This window comes from Sander vitreus, unplaced genomic scaffold (assembly GCF_031162955.1).
Source record: "Sander vitreus isolate 19-12246 unplaced genomic scaffold, sanVit1 ctg337_0, whole genome shotgun sequence".
In the NCBI taxonomy this organism is placed as follows: Eukaryota; Metazoa; Chordata; class Actinopteri; order Perciformes; family Percidae; genus Sander; species Sander vitreus.
Genome location: NW_027595478.1, coordinates 97,501 through 120,000, shown reverse-complemented (window position 1 = coordinate 120,000; position 22,500 = coordinate 97,501). Strand labels below are relative to the sequence as shown.

Sequence of the window (22,500 nt, the reverse complement as noted above, 5' to 3'; positions counted from 1 at the left end):
CACGGCTTTCTACGTCAGTAGCCGAGACGAGGGGCCTAGGGGGCTAACCGTTAGCATGCTAGCTCGTTCTCAATGGCAGAACACTGCTACAACACACACTAGTTCACCATAATCTCCAAAAGAACTACTTCCATGTCCCTTTTCTGCAGGTATTCAACACAAAGGTGGAAGTGTGTCCTCGTTTAGAAGAAGTCTCCCAGCTGATCCTGCCTTGTTCTACTGAAGTTGGAGAAACAGCTAGCTAGCTCATGTAGTCCTTACCTAGCTACTGAGCGTGTAGTCCTTACCTAGCTACTGAGCACGTAGTCCTTACCTAGCTACTGAGCGTGTAGTCCTTACCTAGCTACTGAGCGTGTAGTCCTTACCTAGCTACTGAGCGTGTAGTCCTTACCTAGCTACTGAGCGTGTAGTCCTTACCTAGCTACTGAGCGTGTAATCCTTACCTAGCTACTGAGCGTGTAGTCCTTACCTAGCTACTGAGCGTGTAGTCCTTACCTAGCTACTGAGCGTGTAGTCCTTACCTAGCTACTGAGCGTGTAGTCCTTACCTAGCTAGCTCATGTAGTCCTTACCTAGCTACTGAGCATGTAGTCCTTACTAGCTGAGCTCATGTAGTCCCTACTAGCTACTGAGCATGTAGTCCTTACCTAGCTAGCTCATGTAGTCCTTACCCTAGCTACTGAGCATGTAGTCCTTACCTAGCTAGCTCATGTAGTCCTTACTCACAGCTACTGAGCCGTAGTCCCTACTCTAGCTAGTTCATGTAGTCCTTACCTAGCTACTGAGCGTGTAGTCCTTACCTAGCTACTGAGCATGTAGTCCTTACTCAGCTACTGAGCATGTAGTCCTCTACACTCAGCTACTGAGCTGCGGTAGTCCTTACCTAGCTACTGAGCCGTGTAGTCCTTACCTAGCTACTGAGCGTGTAGTCCTTACTCTAGCTACTGAGCCGTGTAGTCCTTACCTAGCTACTGAGCGTGTAGTCCTTACCTAGCTAGCTCATGTAGTCCTACTAGCTACTGAGCACGTAGTCCTTACGTTAAGCCCTTAAGGACATACTGCTCCACCTAGTGTGTGTGTGTGTGTGTGTGTGTGTGTGTGTGTGTCTGTGTGTGTGTGTGTGTGTGTCTGTGTGTGTGTGTGTGTGTCTGTGTGTGTGTCTGTGTGTGTGTGTGTGTGTGTGTGTGTGTGTGTGTGTGTGTGTGTGTGTGTGTGTGTGTGTGTGTGTGTGTGTGTGTGTGTCTGTCTGTGTGTGTGTCTGTGTGTGTCTGTCTGTCTGTCTGTCTGTCTGTCTGTGTGTGTGTGTGTGTGTGTGTGTGTGTGTGTGTGTGTGTGTGTGTGTGTGTGTGTGTGTGTGTCGTGTGTCTGTCTGTCTGTCTGTGTGTGTGTGTGTGTGTGTGTGTGTGTGTGTGTGTGCGTGTGTGTGTGTGTGTGTGTGTGTGTAGGCTACGAAAAAGGCAACGAAAAGGCGACAAAAAAAGATAAACAAACGCGATAAAAACAGTTTGTACCTATGTTACGGGACTTACAAAGACAGAAACATCAGACGGTTTCTGTCTCTCTTCAGGTGTCAGGAGGATGAACTCGTCCTCAACATTTGTTGTGTTCAGGTTTCAGAACGATGACGTCATTCGGAGAAAGGTTAGATACAAAACAGGATGTAAAAAAGAGACAAAAGGGTTGAAAACTTTGAAAATAAACGCTGAAAAAACGTCTGAAAAAGCGGCAAAAACATAGAAAAAAAACAGAAAAAAAGCACCAAAAATGTAGAAGAAAAGCGTCTTATTGCAACAAAAACGTTGAAGAAATATAACTTTTTTGTCTTGAAAGATAGTTGATATAGTAGCTGTAAATGGAGCGTTACCCCCGGACCTCCTGCTAGATTGGGTCGGCAGTGAGCTGAATAACACATCTGCGTCGTCGGTGTGACAGACGGATGAGCTGAGACTCCGTCACTCTGACTGATGGCTTTTTGCTGCGTTCAGGCTCCAGAGTCCACACGGGACATTAATCACTGCCGCTGTTAGTCAGTCAGCGTCCACTAAAAGTTGTGTTGTTGCTGCTGACAGACTCAGATTATTATTCTAAGTGTCTGACAACATTATGAAAGGATCCCTACAGAGATAGACCTTTTAGTTAAAGAGGAAGATCCTTTTAGTTTAACATGAAACAGCCCCGAAATCACCATCACCAAACTACACCAGACTCCATGTAAATAATCAGGACTTTAAGCTTTAAGCGTGTATGGCGTGTGTTTTCACACACACACACACACACACACACACACACACACACACACACACACACAGCCGTCTTGGTTCATCTTTCCACTGTTCCAACAATCACCACTCTGGTTTGGTTGAAATAAACCCTTAATTCACGCGGAGATATGCTGGCTCTATACAAGCTAAAAGTCCTGATTATTTACATGGAGTCTGGTGGAGATATGCTGGCTCTATACACGCTAAAAGTCCTGATTATTTACATGGAGTCTGGTGGAAATATGCTGGCTCTATACACGCTAAAAGTCCTGATTATTTACATGGAGTCTGGTGGAAATATGCTGGCTCTATACAAGCTAAAAGTCCTGATTATTTACATGGAGTCTGGTGGAGATATGCTGGCTCTATACACGCTAAAAGTCCTGATTATTTACATGGAGTCTGGTGTAGTTTGGTGATGGTGATTTCGGGGCTGTTTCATGTTAAACTAAAAGGATCTTCCTCTTTAACTAAAAGGTCTATCTCTGTAGGGATCCTTTCATAATGTTGTCAGACACTTAGAATAATAATCTGAGTCTGTCAGCAGCAACAACAACATTCATACCTGGAAGCTGACCAGTACTACCACAGTCTGATCTGCTGGCCACTGAGCAGCTCCACTGGAGCTACTACAGTAGTACAGTACAGTTGAGGTTATACTTCAAGTCTTTTTAAACCCTAGTATCTATACTTCTACTTGAGAAAAACCTAAAGATGAGAAGGTACCTGGTCACCTTTCAGGGGCTCTGGAAGATTCTGTACTTTACAGTAATGTTAAAAAAATGTGTTTACGTATTGAAAATAGATGTAGTTTTCAGTTTATGAAGGAAGTAGTGAGGAAGAGGCTCTGCTATCTGATTGGATACTTTGAAAGCGTTTTCCCAGCATGCCTTGCAGTCCTACCTGAGCAGGATGAGTTTCACCTTGGCGGCGGCGCTCTTGATGATGGCCGAGGCGTTCTGGTGGCTCCGCCCGTAAAGGACCTGGCTGTTGATCTGAAGAACAGAAACACACAAACGTCACGTTAACGTGTCTGCTCCATGGGATCAGTAGGTATTGATTTTCATCTGTTTTTAGGAGACTGAAGTCACACATTTCTTCTAGAAGAAAAGTCAAATAATACTTAAACAACTTATATATATATATATATATATATATATATATATATATATATATATATATATATATATATATATATAGCATTCTCATGATTCTTACGAAAATGTATGCACACCCACTCGTGTGATATCCTGCAAGACTAGCCGACAGTATCTCGCACACACACACAGTGTGTCTGTGTATACAGACACACACACACACACACACACATATATATATATATATATACAGACACACACACACGCTGAAGAAAAGCTACACAATCAGGTCAAGGACAGTGCTGCTTGTTCAACCCACACAGAGACAGACACACACACACACACACACACACACACACAGGCAGACACACACAGACACACACAGTGTGTGTCTGAAGAAAAGCTACACAATCAGGTCAAGGACAGTGCTGCTTGTTCAACCCACACAGAGACAGACACACACACACACACACACACACACTTAATTGAGACAGCCATTAATTGAAAGGTCATTGAGCTGCGAGGGCGTAAAACTACAGCACGCCAAGAGCCACCAGCACCTCTAAATGTTAAATCAATAACTCATCTACACACACACACACACACACACACACACACACACACACAGGCAGACACACACTAATGCTTGATAGAAAACAAGTCAGTTACACGATCAAAATGTGTGCTCTTTAGATTATGTGGATTTTGCACTAATGTGTCTTTCATCTATGCAAAAGGCTGTGTGTGTGTGTGTGTGTGTGTGTGTGTGTGTGTGTGTGTGTGTGTGTGTGTGTGTGTGTGTGTGTATCACAGTGTGTAAATGTCCAGGCTTTCCTTGGCTCGAACATCAATTTTTCATAGCGCCTCTGACATAATGAGGGGCCAGCGAAGGAGAGAGAGAGAGAATCTCAGAGTTTCTCTGTTTAATATTTATGGGAATAAAACGGAAACCCGCTCACACACACACACACACACACACACACACACACACACACACACACAAAATGCAAAATGTGATTACACACAGACGCTGTTTTGCTTCCCGGGTGTGTGTGTTAATATTCGGAGGGGATGGCACCTGGTCAAGAACAGGCTTTCAGCATCTCAAGCATCTTAATGAAAGCATGTTTGGCTCCTAAAACACAGAGCTTTCAAGAGGGGGAGCAGAGTTCATGTCCTGAAGAAGTTAAGGAGAAAACACAAGACTTTCACCAGGAAACAGGTGTTCATGTACTGAAGAAGTTAAGGAGAAAACACAAGACTTTCACCAGGAAACAGGTGTTCATGTCCTGAAGAAGTTAAGGAGAAAACACAAGACTTTCACCCAGGAAACAGGTGTTCATGTCCTGAAGAAGTTAAGGAGAAAACACAAGACTTTCACCCAGGAAACAGGTGTTCATGTCCTGAAGAAGTTAAGGAGAAAACACAAGACTTTCATCAGGAAACAGGTGTTCATGTCCTGAAACGCCTGGTGCAGGTGCGTTTAGGGCGTTTACGAATCCACTTGTGTGTGTGTGTGTGTGTGTGTGTGTGTGTGTTCTTGTTTAACTATACTCGTGGGGTCCAGAAACCGGGAGTCCAGTATACTTGTGAGGTCCCAACAGCTTTGTGGGGCCCAAAATGCTGGACCCCCCCAAGGTTAAAGGTCTGTTTGAGGGTTAAGACCTGGTTTTAGGATTAGGGTTAGAATGAGGTTCTGGTTAGGGTGAGGGTAAGGGTTAAGGTTAGGCATTTAGTGGTGATGGTTAAGGTTAGGGTAAGGGGCTAGGGAATGCATTATGTCAATGACGGGTCCCCACAAAGGTAGTGAAACGCACTGTGTGTGGTTGTGTGTGTGTCTCCCTCTCTCCGTGCGCATAAGCGCGTGTCTCGCTGTGACAAATCACCACATTTTTAAGATCGGTTTAAAACTATTTAAGACCTAGAACACTTACAATTTTAGACTTTTTAAGACCCAGCAGAAACCCTGTTCCCTTTTCTGGCGTTGTCCTGATAAAAAGGATTTATGTTCTCACCTCCAGGAGCTCGTCTCCGACCCGGATGCGTCCATCTCGAGCGGCCGGTCCCGCCGGATGAAGTCCCACCACGAAGATGCTGAGGCGGGAGCGGTCCCTGTTCCCCGCCAGGCTGAGACCCAAACCCTGGCGCTCCTTCTCCAGCTCCACGCACAGCAGCTCGCCCTGCAGCTCACCATAACGCTCACACCACCGCTCTGCAAGTAAAACACAAGGGCAGATACTTTTAAGGCCGTTACACACCAACCAGACGGCCGACCATCGGCAGTAAAGCCAGTCGGACTGATCAGTCTCCCCGAGTTGGTCCAAAACGTTCCTCAGAACACAGAAGAGACGACACGTAATACGTCTCCATAACAGCAGGCGGCGCTAATCTGTATTGTCGCCCAAAAATGAAAACTGGCAGCTGATTGGACGAACGCGTCACGTGGGTCTGGCTGCTGCTTCCGTATTTTGGATATTTCAAGGGGGTAAGCCTCTCCACAACGCATAGCTCCTATGGCGCCATTCTGATGCTACCAAGCCTTCAGCTCCCGTTAGCATCCCGTTAGCATCCCATTGACTTCCATTCATTCTGACGTCACTTTGACAGAGAATACCTTTACATCTGACGCGTTTAAAGACTCTATTTGTCCGTTGTTTATTTCTAAAGAAACACGACAATGTATAAAAGGCTCCATTACCTTGTAGCTCACGTTATGGCTCCGTAGCAGACGTTTTTATAACAATAGGCTAACGATTGGGTCATAACCACGAGACTTCCTGTCTCATAGTAGAGGAGTTACCGTATAGTACAGGAGAAGCTCTCAGGCAGTTTGGACTTCCATCAGCTGTTTAAGTGTAATGACTAATGTTAACTATCATTTTAGTGATCAATAATGAGCCTGTGTCTATGTTATCTCCTTACATATACCTACGCTCTCCGTCTCTGCTAGATTGGGAATGATTGAGATTTCTCTTGGCACAGCTACCAGAAGACTTCCAACTTTCAGACAGGTTGCTCACGTCACATCTACGTCTTCAAGCTCAGTTGGAGGCTGCTCAGTAACGCTCAGCCATCACCGGGAAAGAGCTTCTAATGTCCTTCACTGGTCTCCGTCCAGAGACACGGGGTCTGCTGGTCCTTCTTATATACTGTCTATGGGATTGAAGAGAGAAACAGGCCGTGCAGTTGCTGAATCTGTCTTCATTTCAGATCAGCAAAGGTCAGTGTAGAAGATTTTCGTCAGATTTTGAGAGACTCTAGTCACACTCATCCCACTCGCTGTTTTCGGGTGAGTCCCGACTGTCCTGTCTCTGACTGAGCATGTCAGGTCGGCCCAAATGAAGGCCGACAGCTCCTCCAACGGACGACGGCATGAACACAACGAACAGACTCGAGTCACCGACCTCGCCAGACAGTCCAACGGCCGATTATCGGCTCGGTGTGTAGCTGCTTTTAGAGTCACTTTATCATCCCAAAACACACTTCATTCACAGGCGACGGAAACAAAGGGAAGAGGAGCACAGAGAAGAGTGAGACGTTAGATTCAAACTTGTAAAATATCCCACAGATCTTCTAAATATGTGCACAAATATGATGTAAATATCAAAAGTGTGCATAAATCTTCTTTGGTTTAAAGGGTAACTATGTTTTTTTTTTCAACCTGGACCCTATTGTCCCATGATTTTGTGTCTAAGTGACTGATGGTAACAACAATCTTTGACATTAGTCCAGTATTAAGCTGCAATGTAACGTTATGGGGGAATTGCGCATTGTCAATTTACGTCCACTAAAAGTTCTGTTGTTGTTGCTGACGGACTCAGATTATTATTCTAAGTGTCTGACAACATTATGAAAGGATCCCTACAGAGACAGACCTTTTAGTTAAAGAGTAAGATCCTTTTAGTTTAACATGAAACAGCCCCGAAATCACCATCATCAAACTACACCAGACTCCATGTAAATAATCAGGACTTTTATCATCGTAAAACACACTTCATTCAAAGTGGACAGAAACCAAAATAAAACTATGAAAAGCCGTCTTTGTTCATCTTTCCACTGTTCCAACAATCACCACTCTGGTTTGGTTGAAATAAACCCTTAATTCACCCATTTACATGAGGAGATATGCTGGCTCTATACACGCTAAAAGTCCTGATTATTTACATGGAGTCTGGTGGAGATATGCTGGCTCTATACACGCTAAAAGTCCTGATTATTTACATGGAGTCTGGTGGGCTTAGCGATCAAAGCTGTTTCTGGTTAAACAAAAAGGATCTTACTCTTTAACTAAAAGGTCTATCTCTGTAGGGATCTTACTCTAGGAAGCACACACACACACACACATATATATATATACATATATATATATATATATATATATATATATATATATATATATATATATATATATATGTGTATATAGATAAAGATTGTATAGAGTATAGAATCATCAAACATCTTTCTCTGATTCTGATTATTACGCTATAATCCAAATAATACTTTTTAAATAGATTTCACACGCTCACTCGTCACAGTTTTAGCATTTCATTTGGCACCGCTGGCTCCATCAACATCATGTAAACATCATGTTAACATTGATATGATAAAAGATTTTTTCAGTGAGAGGCAGAGGAGAGAAGAGGAGGAAGAGGAGGAAGAGGAGATGTCCTTCGTGGAGAGAGGATGAAGATACAGAGAGAGATAATGATGACAAATGAGAAGCGAGCGATGGAGCGACGTGATGGAGGAGAACGGCTGAGTGAAATTGATGGAGAGACACACACACACACCTGATACACACACACACACACACACCTGATACACATGCACACACACACACACCTGATACAAACACACACACACACACACACACCTGATATACATGCACGCACACACACACCTGATACACAAACACACACACACACACACACACACCTGATACAAACACACGCACAAACACACACACACACACCTGATACACACGCACACACACCTGATACAAACACACACACACCTGATACACACGCACAAACACACACACACCTGATACACACGCACAAACACACACACACCTGATAAACACGCACAAACACACACACACACCTGATACACAAACACACACACACACACACACACACCTGATACACACGACACTGATACACAGCACACACACACTGCATGCACACTGCACATACACACACACACACACACACCTAGATACACACTACACACACACACACACAGACACTGATACATACGTATATACATATATATATACACACTGACACACACATACACACAGAAACATATATATACACACACACACAAACAGACACACACACACGCGCACACAGACACACACACAGAAACATATATATATATCTCTCTGTTGACATTTCTACAAACAGAATCTGTTTATTCCAGCTCAGACGTTGTGTTACTTTCACATATTTCTATCTTTGGAGACTTTCTATTTTTGATCCAGCAGCATGGAGATGTTATAAACGTGTGTGTGTGTGTGTGTGTGTGTGTGTGTCTGCTGTAGATGTTTGACTCCTTTATCTTCTGTTGGGTATAATCTACAGCAATGCATCATGGTCTATAAGACCATCATATATACGTCAAAGTCTTGGATACCATAGCCTAGAAGTCTAGACGCCCCAGCAGCAGCATGTAATCTGCAGCCAGGGTCGTCTAGCAACTCTCCGTAGGCTCGCGAGCTGGAAAAATCAAACTCCGGTCGGGCCAATCACATCGTGTATAGAGTCGGTGGGCGGGGCTTATAGCTGCTGCTGCTGCTGGCGAACAGCGGTCTTTGGAATCAGCCCAGGCGGACCCAGAGCATGCTGGGAAACGCCGGCCTCAGCTGATCTAACAGCTGATTGGTTCAGCATTGACTCAACATGATGATGTTTTATATAGGAATATAGGAATATGAACAGCTATTTGTCTGATTTAAAGGCTTATTCTGTAAAGAACACACGTTGCGTGGCTGATCGTTACGTTTAGAAGTCAGAGAGATTACAGCTGATCAGATTACAGATCATCTACAGTCTGTTTATTAACATCAGCAACAGATCACATGTAGAGCATGTCGACAGCTACTCTGTCATAATTAAAACAACTGAGACTGTGTACGAGCTGATATATGGGTCTGATAACATTTGATTAAATCAGAATCAGACCTAACAGGATGTGAGTGTTCCTGTCACTTCCTGTTCAGCCTGAAGGCTGCTGGAAACTGTCTGACTGCTGCCGCCTGCTCTCGTCCACTGTACAGGCGAGGAGCAGTTCGTCTCCAACCAGCCTGGTGGTGAGTTCCCAGAGCCAACATCTTGATGTGGGTCTGGCTAGTCAGGCTATTGGATATCAAGCTGGTGGAAGGAATGAGAGAGGGAGGAGGCTGTGCTCGCACGCTCCAACAAGTCCGCCACCGCTGGAAAACCTTGGAAAGCGTCCTGTTTTTAAACAGCTGCATGTAAACGGGAATATTAGCACTTTCATTAGCCGTGTAAACAGCTCAGAGGAATGTCGTCTTTTTCAGAATAAAAGGACAAAACACAGAATATTATGTGCATGTAAACAACGTTACTCATGAGACTGCGTTGAATAAAGGCAAATATTTGCTAAAAAGATTCTCAAAAGATGATTAATGACGACTGTGTTTCCAACTATGGAGGCAGCTCGGGACACAAACACTCGGGACGGTCAACAGTCCAAATGATTTTAACAACGTGGCCGGGGAAAGAGACAGACAGCTGCTGCTTTAATATTTACTGCTGGGATTACAGCGCTCACACACACACACACACACACGCTCGCTCACACACACACACACACACACACACACACACACACACACACACACACACACACACACGCGCGCTCACACACACACACACACACACACACACACACACACACACACACGCACACACACACATGCTCGCTCACACACACACACACGCTCGCTCACACACACACACACACACACACACACACACACACACGCTCGCTCACACACACACACACACACACACATGCTCGCTCACACACGCCGCCACACACACACACTCGCTCGCCACACACTCGCCACACACACGCTCGCCACACACACACACACACACTCGCTCACACACACACTCGCCACACACACGCACTCGCTCACACACACACATGCTCGCTCACACACACACACACACACACACACGCTCGCTCACACACACACACACACACACACACGCTCGCTCACACACACACACACACACACACACACACACACACACACACGCTCGCTCACACACACACACACGCACGCTCGCTCACACACACACACACACACGCTCGCTCACACACACACACACACACTACGCTCACACACACGCACGCCGCTCGCCACACACACACACGCCCGCTCACCCACACACACACACGCTCGCTCACACACACACACACGCTCGCTCACACACACACACACGCTCGCTCACACACACACATGCTCGCTCACACACACACACGCACTCGCTCACACACACGCTCGCTCGCTCACACACACACACGCACTCGCTCATCACACGCTCACACACACGCTGCTCACACACACACGCCGCTCGCTCGCTCACACACACACACACCGCACTCGCTCACACACACACACACACACACACACGCTCGCTCACACACACACACACACGCTCGCTCACACACACACACACGCTCGCTCGCTCACACACACACACACTCACACACTCGCTCACACACACACACACACCAAACTACTGCACAGATTCTGACATTTTAAAGTAGATCAACCATAGAGTCTCAGAGGGATTTAGTTTTTATTTACGGAAGTTCAGGATTCAATCCCCCACACACACACACACACACACACACACACACACACACACACACACACACACACACACAGTCTGAGGGTGTTTGTGCTGATAATGTAACTGGCAGTAATAGTAATGTGCCCTGGAGGGTGAAATAGGACAGAGTCATGCATGTGCGAGTATGTGCAAGTATGTGTGTCTGTGTGTGTGTGTGCGTATGTCTGTCTGTGTGTGTGTGTGTGTGTGTGTGTGTGTGTGTGTGTGTGTGTGTGTGTGTGTGTGGAGCATGGATGTCATCAAGATATCTTGCATAGTAAACAAGTGACTATAATGTCTGTAAGTTAAGCTACAGCAGCATTTTGTCAGAGAGACTGAGGGGAATCGACACAGAGCTGAAGTTATTTTAAACCCCTCTAAGATTTGGGGCTTTGGAGGAAACATTGGAGGCTGGAGCTGTTCCAGATATCTCAGACACAGAGATATATAAGAGAGAAATATTCCTCAGCCTCTCTGAGGGACAGCAAAGAGAGAAGATGTATTAAAAGCTAAATAAAGCCTTGCTCTACCTCTGAGTGATGGTGATCGCTTGGTTCACCTTCAGGATTGGTTTAGAGCTCTACTGCAGCTGGCTCTGATTGGACGATTTGATTTGTGCATTTTTTGGGGGGGGTTTTCTGTAGATAACAGACCAATGAACGGGTTCGTACGACATCGTTCAAGTTATGCACACCAATTCATATGATATCCTATGAAATTAGGCTCTTTCTACAGACAAAAAACACACACACACAGAGAAACACACACACACAAACAGAGAAACATACACACATACACACACACACACACAGACAGAGAAACACACACACACACACACACAGAGAAACACACACAGAGAAACACACACACAGAGAAACACACACACAGAGAAACACACACACACAGAGACACACACACAGAGAAACACACACACACACACAGAGAAACATACACACATACACACACACAGAGAAACACACAAACACAGAAACACACACACACACACACACACACAAACAGAGAGAAACTAACACAAGCTGGGTTGTAGGATATCCTACGAAATTATGGCGACCGCCGGCCGGGCACATGACAGTTTCTCGGTCCTATCTTACACCCGGCGCAGCGCAAAGCCCGACGCAAGCGTCTTCGCTAGTTTAAGACCGTCCAGCGTCCACGTCGTTTAAATAACAGATACTCCTGCACCCATCTGTGGCCCATGGGCGTGCTGGTCTTACAGGGAGGTGTGTTCAGGTGCATTCTGGGCGTGCTGGTCTTACAGGGAGGTGTGTTCAGGTGCATTCTGGGCGTGCTGGTCTTACAGGGAGGTGTGTTCAGGTGCATTCTGGGCGTGCTGGTCTTACAGGGAGGTGTGTTCAGGTGCATTCTGGGCGTGCTGGTCTTACATGGAGGTGTGTTCAGGTGCATTCTGGGCGTGCTGGTCTTACAGGGAGGTGTGTTCAGGTGCATTCTGGGCGTGCTGGTCTTACAGGGAGGTGTGTTCAGGTGCATTCTGGGTGTGCTGGTCTTATAGGGAGGTGTGTCCAGGTGCATTCTGGGCGTGCTGGTCTTACAGGGAGGTGTGTTCAGGTGCATTCTGGGCGTGCTGGTCTTATAGGGAGGTGTGTTCAGGTGCATTCTGGGCGTGCTGGTCTTACAGGGAGGTGTGTTCAGGTGCATTCTGGGCGTGCTGGTCTTATAGGGAGGTGTGTTCAGGTGCATTCTGGGCGTGCTGGTCTTACAGGGAGGTGTGTTCAGGTGCATTCTGGGCGTGCTGGTCTTACATGGGAGGTGTGTTCAGGTGCATTCTGGGCGTGCTGGTCTTACAGGGAGGTGTGTTCAGGTGCATTCTGGGCGTGCTGGTCTTACAGGGAGGTGTGTTCAGGTGCATTCTGGGCGTGCTGGTCTTACAGGGAGGTGTGTTCAGGTGCATTCTGGGCGTATTGCTATCTTGAGGCAGTGGGAAGTGATGGCACCATTGACCAACAAAAACCTGGTCTAAAGTCAATAACGCAGCATTTCATTGTTATTTTAACAGAGCATTAGTAAAATGCTCCTAGGCTCGTGCACAGCACGTGCACACTATGCTTGTTACACACACACACAGGGACGCACAGCAGCACACACACACACATGCAGAAGATTACTAATACAAATATTACGGTGCAGATCCTCCATCATAACAGCAATGCTCCAAGGTCCAAACGCGCCTGGCTTTTAAAGGGAATGGGAGATGATCTCTGATTGGTTGATTGCATGTTACGCCCAGAACACACCTCTGATTAATGAAGACACTTAGGCCCCATTTACTGAAAACGACAAAATATTTTATCAGATGTGCCTTTCGTTTAGACGGCGAAGGCGTTTTTGGGGCTTAAAAGCACAAAAAAGTGAAACCACCGTCCAGAGTGGAAATCTTAAAAACGCTCCACCGTCGCGTTCCCGTAAAACGCAAAAGTCTGAAGACAGCGGTGTGGAGAGAGACGAGAAAAAGGCGTCCAGGTAGTCTGTTGTTACGGAGTAGGCTACAGACATTATAGGCTCCTGTTCTCAATATTTAAATGATTATAAAGGTTATAGATCGATGACCATATGTAGGCTGGAGCCAGAGTAGACGACAACGTTGTGGATGAAGAGAAAGAGAGAGAGGAAGTGGCAGCGACTAGCGACCAGCGGGCAGAGGAGGGTCTGCTTCAGCCTCCTCTGCCCGCTGCCTCTCGCTCTCAAGCAGCAGCTGAAGGGCTGAAGGCTCAGGATATATGTGGTGCTCCCGTGGGTGCCGTGCTGGGGCTCATCACGGTCGACTGTGCCGGTCATCGTCAGACAAACGTGCAACTCCACCTCCTCGTCTTAACGCGGAATAAAAAGTGAGAAAACCTGTCACTAATAAGGGCTGGCGAGCATTTTTCATGTATATTACTCACACAGTCAGGAACATTTTAAAGCTACTTAACCTAAATGTATTGACTTCCACTGTTGTCTTAAAGTTGTGCGAGAGTGTCGTGGTGTCAGCATGAGACTGTCTTGTGCCAGGGTGAATCTCTGTATTGATACTAAACAGAAATAATATCAATACAGCAATTCACCCTGGCACAAGACAGTCTCATGCAACGCCACTTTTGCGTTTTTCTCTTCAGATCGTTTCCGGCGCACGGACCCTTTTGTCTGCCGTCAAACTAGCAAAAGTGGATTCGTACACGCCCTAAACGCACCTGCACCAGGCGTTTCAGGACATGAACATCTGTTTCCTGGGTGAAAGTCTTGTGTTTTCTCCTTAACTTCTTCAGGACATGAACACCTGTTTCCTGGGTGAAAGTCTTGTGTTTTCTCCTTAACTTCTTCAGGACATGAACACCTGTTTCCTGGTGAAAGTCTTGTGTTTTCTCCTTAACTTCTTCAGGACATGATCACCTGTTTCCTGGAGAAAGTCTTGTGTTTTCTCCTTAACTTCTTCAGGACATGAACACCTGTTTCCTGGTGAAAGTCTTGTGTTTTCTCCTTAACTTCTTCAGGACATGAACACCTGTTTCCTGGTGAAAGTCTTGTGTTTTCTCCTTAACTTCTTCAGGACATGAACACCTGTTTCCTGGTGAAAGTCTTGTGTTTTCTCCTTAACTTCTTCAGGACATGATCACCTGTTTCCTGATGAAAGTCTTGTGTTTTCTCCTTAACTTCTTCAGGACATGAACACCTGTTTCCTGGTGAAAGTCTTGTGTTTTCTCCTTAACTTCTTCAGGACATGAACACCTGTTTCCTGGTGAAAGTCTTGTGTTTTCTCCTTAACTTCTTCAGGACATGAACACCTGTTTCCTGGTGAAAGTCTTGTGTTTTAGGAGCCAAACATCCCCCCTAACCTCCTCCCTATGAGGATCTTCTTGCTCTTATACAGCAGCAGTCAATGTGCTGCTGACGGTAACAAATACGTGGAATACATAGCAACTACAGAGCTGCACTTTTCACAGAAATGTGTATGAATGCATCATGAGAACAGGCTGTACTAGTCTCTGCTCTGAAACAACGTTTGTGAGGAAAGGTTGAACTGTTTGTCCTCTGTCTGTCCGGTGCCAAGAAAGAAAGAAAGGTTTTTTAAAAAAAGGAGTGGATAGAGAGCTGAACAGAGCAGACTGTGTTATTCTCCGTCAGTGCTGCAGTAAGTCGTGGTGGAGGTCACTGCAATGCAACAGTAGCTCAGCCTGCTGCTGCAATTACACACACACACACACACAGAGGCGCACACACACACACACACACAGAGACACACACACACATATATAGAGACACAGAGACAGACACACACATACACACACACACAAACACAGAGAGAAACACAGACAGAGACACGTACGCGCACACGCGCACACACACACACACACCATACACACACACACACACACACACACACACACACACACCATGCACTCTCTCTCTCTCAGAGGACGTGTCATTAATCTACATCCTACACTGCCTCGAATGGTCCAGTTAGCACCAACAGACTGAATGCAGCAGAGTTTCTCTGCAGAGAAACAGAAAGAGGACCAGTCATGTGATCAACAGTCTTTGAAACTGGTCCAGTGTTGAGCGAGAACGCGGGCTGTAATGTAACGTTAACGGACACATGTTCAGCGTCAATCAGCGTCCACTAAAAGTTCTGTTGTTGCTGCTGACAGACTCAGATTATTATTCTAAGTGTCTGACAACATTATGAAAGGATCCCTACAGAGATAGACCTTTTAGTTAAAGAGGAAGATCCTTTTAGTTTAACATGTAACAGCCCCGAAATCACCATCACCAAACTCCACCAGACTCCATGTAAATAATCAGGACTTTTATCATCGTAGAACACACTTCATTCAAAGTGGACAGAAACTAAATAAAACTATCAAAAGCCGTCTTAGTTCATCTTTCCACTGTTCCAACAATCACCACTCTGGTTTGGTTGAAATAAACCCTTAATTCACCCATTTACATGTGGAGATATGCTGGCTCTATACACGCTGAAAGTCCTGATTATTTACATGGAGTCTGGTGGAGATATGCTGGCTCTATACACGCTAAAAGTCCTGATTATTTACATGGAGTCTGGTGGAGATATGCTGGCTCTATACACGCTAAAAGTCCTGATTATTTACATGGAGTCTGGTGGAGATATGCTGGCTCTATACACGCTAAAAGTCCTGATTATTTACATGGAGTCTGGTGGAGATATGCTGGCGTGTCGGCTGGGTAGGGCATGGCGTGTGAGAGTCGCGTGAGCGTGTCGTGCTGCGTGGCGTGGCGTCTGTCGGCTGAGAGTGTGCGTGGCGTGTCGGCTGCGTAGCGTGGGCGTGTCAGGTGGGTGGCGTGAGCGTGTCGGATGTGTGGCGTGAGCGTGTCGGCTGCGTGAGCGTGTCGGCTGCGTGGCGTGAGCGTGTCAGGTGGGTGGCGTGTCGGCTGCGTTGCGTGAGCGTGTCAGGTGGATGGCGTGTCGGCTGGGTGGAGTGAGCGTGTCAGCTGCGTGGCGTGAGCGTGTCGGCTGGGTGGCGTAAACGTGTCGTCTGCGTGGCGTGAGCGTGTCGTCTGCGTGGCGTGAGCGTGTCGGCTGGGTGGCGTAAACGTGTCGTCTGCGTGGCGTGAGCGTGTCGGCTAGGTGGCGTGAGCGTGTCGGCTGCGTGTCATGAGCCTGTTGGCTGCGTGGCGTGAGCGTTTCAGCTGTGTGGCGTGAGCGTTTGAGGTGGGTGGCGTGAGCGTGTCGGATGTGTGGCGTGAGCGTGTCGGCTGCGTGGCGTGGCGTGTCGTGCTGTGGCGTGGCGTGAGCGTGTCAGCTGCGTGGCGTGAGCGTGTCGGCTGGGTGGCGTAAACGTGTCGTCTGCGTAGCGTGAGCGTGTCGTCTGCGTGGCGTGAGTGTGTCGGCTGGGTGGCGTAAACGTGTCGTCTGCGTGGCGTGTCGGCTGGGTGGCGTGAGCGTGTCGGCTGCGTGGCATGAGCGTATCGGCTGCGTGGCGTGAGCGTGTCGGTTGGGTGGCGTGAGCGTGTCAGCTGCGTGGCGTGAGCGTGTCGGCTGCGTGGCGTGTCGTCTGCGTGGCGTGAGCGTGTCGGCTGGGTGGTGTGAGCGTGTCGTCTGCGTGGCGTGTCGTCTGCGTGGCGTGAGCGTGTCAGCTGGGTGGCGTGAGCGTGTCAGCTGTGTGGCGTAAACGTGTTGCGTGGCCTGTCGTCTGCGTGGCGTGTCGTCTGCGTGGGCGTGGGCGTGTGCGTCTGCGTGGCGTGGCGTGTCGGCTGCGTGGCGTGGCGTGTCGAGCTGCGTGGCGTGAGCGTGTCGTGCTGCGTGGCGTGTCGGCTGCGTGGCGTGAGCGTGTCAGCTGCGTGGCGTGAGCGTGTCGTGTGCGTGGCGTGTCGGCTGGGTGGCGTGAGCGTGTCGTCTGCGTGGCGTGTCGTCTGCGTGGCGTGAGCGTGTCAGCTGGGTGGCGTGAGCGTGTCAGCTGTGTGGCGTAAACGTGTTGCGTGGCCTGTCGTCTGCGTGGCGTGGGCGTGTCGTCTGCGTGGCATGAGCGTGTCAGCTGGGTGGTGTGAGCGTGTCGTCTGCGTGGCGTGTCGGCTGGGTGGCGTAAACGTGTCGTCTGCGTGGCATGTCGTCTGCGTGGCATGAGCGTGTCAGCTGGGTGGTGTGAGCGTGTCGTCTGCGTGGCGTGTCGGCTGGGTGGCGTAAACGTGTCGTCTGCGTGGCGTGTCAGCTGGGTGGCGTGAGCGGGTAGAAATAGCGTGTTGGAAATACTAAAACATGTTTCTATGTCATTTAGACACAAATACATTTAATAAATGAATAATACATTTATGTTTATGTGTTCAGACCAGGCTAGCAGCAACAGCGCTGCGTCAGACACCTTTCTGGTGTGTAAAGACATAGAAAACGCCACAATCACACCACGCTCACACCACACACCCAGATGTTGAGAGACTCTAGTCACGCTCATCCTGCTCCCCGTTTCCTGGTCAGCTCTCCACCAATCAGATGGGTCATTGAGTCCGACTGCCTGCAGTGCCCGCCCCGCCGATTATACATGTCAAATCAGCCCAAATGAAAGCCGACGGCCCCTCAGACGGACGACCAGTGTTGGGAAGGATACTTTCAAAACGTATTCCGTTACAGAGTACAGAATACATGCCCAAAAATGTCATTTGTAACGTATTCCGTTACGTTACTCAATCTGAGTAACGTACTCTGAATACTTGGAGTACTTCCACATTGAACTGCATGTTATAAGTAGGAATGCGGCCATCACATGCAGCTTACTAAACAGCCCTGTTCTGGGGTGTTCTTCTGGTCCAACTGGCTGAATGTGGACCTGAACAAGCAGATAGATTGTTGTATTTGTAGTCCTGAACTGCAAACTACAAAAACCGAACCGCAGTCTAAGCTACCACGAGCTAATCTTAGCTAACGTTAGCTAACACGTCAAACGGGGCGAGTCTTTCAACGGCTCTGGGGCTAGTAAATCAGCACGTAGGAGAATGTAAAGTCACACGTCAGCTATAAAACAGCAAGGTGAGCAGTAACACTACAGCAGACGACTACGCTTGGCTAAAAATAACGTGCTTTAAGATGCTTCTTCAGGTTGGAGGTGGAGGAATCTGGACGCTGAAAGGAGGCTGGTTGCTGGCGAGCAGAAGCTGCACTGCCCCGTTATATTTCCTTCTCTTGTCTCTTTATTTAATGTGAAATGCTGTTTGTATTTCCCAGATAGGAACCATTCCTGCCCTGGCTCTATTGCTCCATCTTCACCTCTATCACTGATCACGCAGATAGCTCATTTTTTCGTTTTCATATTGGGGCTTCTGGGAAACGCACGGAGTTGCGAGAGTGAATAAATCCGTGAAACAGAGAAGTATCGTCACGTAATCCATTGATTTCAACAATATAACTGTAGTCTAAATACCAACTGTTGAAATAGTTACTGTAACGGAGTACAGGTACTCATCATTTGTATTCTGAATACGTAACGCCGGTACATGTACTCCGTTACTCCCCAACACTGCGGACGATTTATTAAAAAATTAAAAGGCGTGGATTGTTAGCCGAGCGACGCTTGTGGGACTCGATGGCGTCCGCCGGCTGCTTATGTTTTATATCGTAAAGTTATATGGTATTACCTCTCCTAACATAACAAAAATACTGAGAGAGAAAGACAAGAATACAATGTGCCTGTGTGTGAATGAGTGATGCAGCGTCACATGGGGAAGCGCGCACACACACACACACACACACACACACACACACACACACACTGCAGCATAACGCTGATGTAGAAGTGTGTTCCCACCTGTTTCTGTGCTACATAGAGACGAGCAAACAGACATGCAGGTTTAAGGTGACCTCTACATGGAGACACACACACAGATACACACACAAAGATACGCACACACACACACACACAGACACACAAAGATACACACCTCTACATGGACACACACACACACGTCTCATAACTCAGCTGTTCTTGCCAAAGCCATGACGGTGACCGACACACACACAGAGAGAGAGAGAGAGAGACAGAGAGAGAGAGAGAGAGACAGAGAGAGAGAGAGAGAGAGAGACAGAGAGAGAGAGAGAGACAGAGACAGAGAGAGAGAGAGAGAGAGAGAGAGAGAGACAGCGAGAGAGACAGAGAGACAGAGAGAGAGCATACTAACCTGGTGGCAACATCGTCCATACTTCAGTCTTCACACACACCAAGATAAATCCACATGTACGCTCAGAGTGTGTCTGTGTGTGTGTGTGTGTGTGTGTGTGTGTGTGTGTGTGTGTGTGTGTGTGTCAGCTGGCTGCTAAGACACTGGGGCAGCGAGCGACCAATAGCTCCGTTAAACACTCCAACCTCGATTACTCTCTCTGCCAGCCGACTCCCTCTCTTCTCCCCCAGTCATCTCTGCCTCATCATCATCTCTCTCCTCCTCCTCCTCCTCCTCCTCCTCCTCCTCCTCCTCCTGCTGGTGCTGGTGCTGGTGGTGCTGCTGCCTCTTCCCCCCTCTTTCCCTCTCTCTCTCTCTCTCTCTCTCTCTCTCTCTCTCTCTCTCTCTCTCTCTCTCTCTCTCTCTCTCTCTCTCACTCTCTCGCTCTCTCCCATCCATCGTTTCTCACTCTATCCAAATCTATTTTCTCTCCTCGCTTGAAGCCAACCCTCCACTGGAATGGAAACTTACAGATTCATTTCTGCCTCGTAAAGATGAATACATCTACAACCTCAAGGGCTGTCAATCGATTCAAATGTTTAGTCGCGATTAATCTCACGCTTGTCCACAGTTAACTCGCAAACGTCTGGGGCGTTGTAGTCAACCGAGACCGAGACATCACCAAAACCAGAGTGTATCGAGACCGAGACAAGAGCGAGGCTGCATCCCACTTCTCTTATTTCCTCACTCCTGGGTCTTCGGTTGAACTGGAAGTTGGTCTGGCCCTCCTTCGTAAAAGCCGTCTCAAAGCTGTTATTCCTGCCCAGAGGAGCTAGGATGGAGGATGGATCTAAAGCTACCGAGACATTGAGGGGTTGAGACCGAGACTTTGGGGGGTTGACACAGAGACTTTGAGGGGTTGAGACCGACACAAGACCAAGATTTTGGGGGTTTGAGACCGACACAAGACCGAGACTTTGAGGGGTTGAGACCGATACTTTGGGAGGTTGAGACCGGGACAAGACCAAGACTTTGGGGGGTTGAGACCGAGACTTTGGGAGGTTGAGACTGAGACAAGATCAAGACTTTGGGGGGTTGAGACCAAGACAAGACCAAGACTTTGAGGGGTTGAGACCGAGACTTTGGGAGGTTGAGACCGAGACAAGACCAAGACTTTGAGAGGTTGAGACCGAGACAAGACCAAGACTTTGAGGGCTTGAGACCGAGACTTTGGGGGCTGAGACCGAGACTTTTGGGGGTTGAGACCGATACAAGACCGAGACTTTGAGGGGATGAGACCGAGACAAGACCAATAATTTGAGGGGTTGAGACCAAGACAAGACCAAGACTTTGGGGGGTTGAGACCGAGACTTTGGGGGGTTGAGACCGAGACTTTGAGGGGATGAGACCAACACAAGACCAAGACTTTGAGGGGTTGAGACCGAGACAAGACCAAGACTTTGGGGGGTTGAGACCAAGACAAGACCAAGACTTTGAGGGGTTGAGACCGAGACTTTGGGAGGTTGAGACCGAGACAAGACCAAGACTTTGAGAGGTTGAGACCGAGACAAGACCAAGACTTTGAGGGCTGAGACCGAGACTTTGGGGGCTGAGACCGAGACTTTGGGGGGTTGAGACTGACACAAGACCGAGACTTTGAGGGGATGAGACCGACACAAGACCAAGAATTTGAGGGGTTAAGACCGACACAAGACCAAGACTTTGGGGGGTTGAGACCGAGACAAGACCAAGACTTTGGGGGGTTGAGACTAAGACTTTGGGGGGTTGAGACCAAGACAAGATCAAGACTTTGAGGGTTTGAGACCGAGACTTTGGGGGGTTGAGACCGAGACTTTGAGGGGATGAGACCAACACAAGACCAAGACTTTGAGGGATTGAGACCGAGACAAGACCAAGACTTTGGGGGGTTGAGACTCAGACAAGACCAAGACTTTGGAGGGTTGAGACCGACACAAGAACAAGAGTTTGGGGGGTTGAGACCGAGACTTTGGGGGGTTGAGACCGAGACAAGACCAAGACTTTGGGGGGATGAGACCAAGACTTTGAGGGCTTGAGACCGAGACTTTGGGGGCTGAGACCGAGACTTTTGGGGCTGAGACCGAGACTTTGGGGGGTTGAGACCGACACAAGACCGAGACTTTGAGGGGATGAGACCGACACAAGACCAAGAATTTGAGGGGTTAAGACCGACACAAGACCAAGACTTTGGGGGGTTGAGACCGAGACAAGAACAAGAGTTTGGGGGGTTGAGACCGAGACAAGAACAAGAGTTTGGGGGGTTGAGACCGAGACAAGACCAAGACTTTGGGGGGTTGAGACCAAGACAAGACCAAGACTTTGAGGGGTTGAGACCGAGACTTTGGGGGGTTGAGACCGAGACTTTGAGGGGATGAGACCAACACAAGACCAAGACTTTGAGGGGTTGAGACCGAGACAAGACCAAGACTTTGAGGGGTTGAGACCGAGACTTTGGGGGGTTGAGACCGAGACAAGAACAAGAGTTTGGGGGGTTGAGACCGAGACTTTGGGGGGTTGAGACCGAGACTTTGGGGGGTTGAGACCGAGACTTTGGGGGGTTGAGACCGAGACAAGACCAAGACTTTGAGGGGAT

The 22,500-nt window shown here is 47.9% G+C and overlaps 1 protein-coding gene across 1 annotated transcript in view; it reads right to left on the bottom strand.

Annotated features, from left to right (window-relative positions):
* Positions 1 to 3,163: 3,163 nt before the first annotated feature.
* The window catches only part of LOC144513754 (inaD-like protein), a gene marked incomplete at its 3' end in the record, with an annotated part of 68,361 nt that continues 49,024 nt past the window's right edge, over positions 3,164 to 22,500 (bottom strand). Inside the window, exons 13-14 of the mRNA XM_078244930.1 lie at positions 5,373 to 5,569; positions 3,164 to 3,255 (exon numbers count right to left, since the gene is read on the bottom strand). Of these exons, the coding sequence (XP_078101056.1) occupies positions 3,164 to 3,255; positions 5,373 to 5,569 (289 nt within the window). The remainder of the gene's footprint in view (positions 3,256 to 5,372; positions 5,570 to 22,500) is intronic.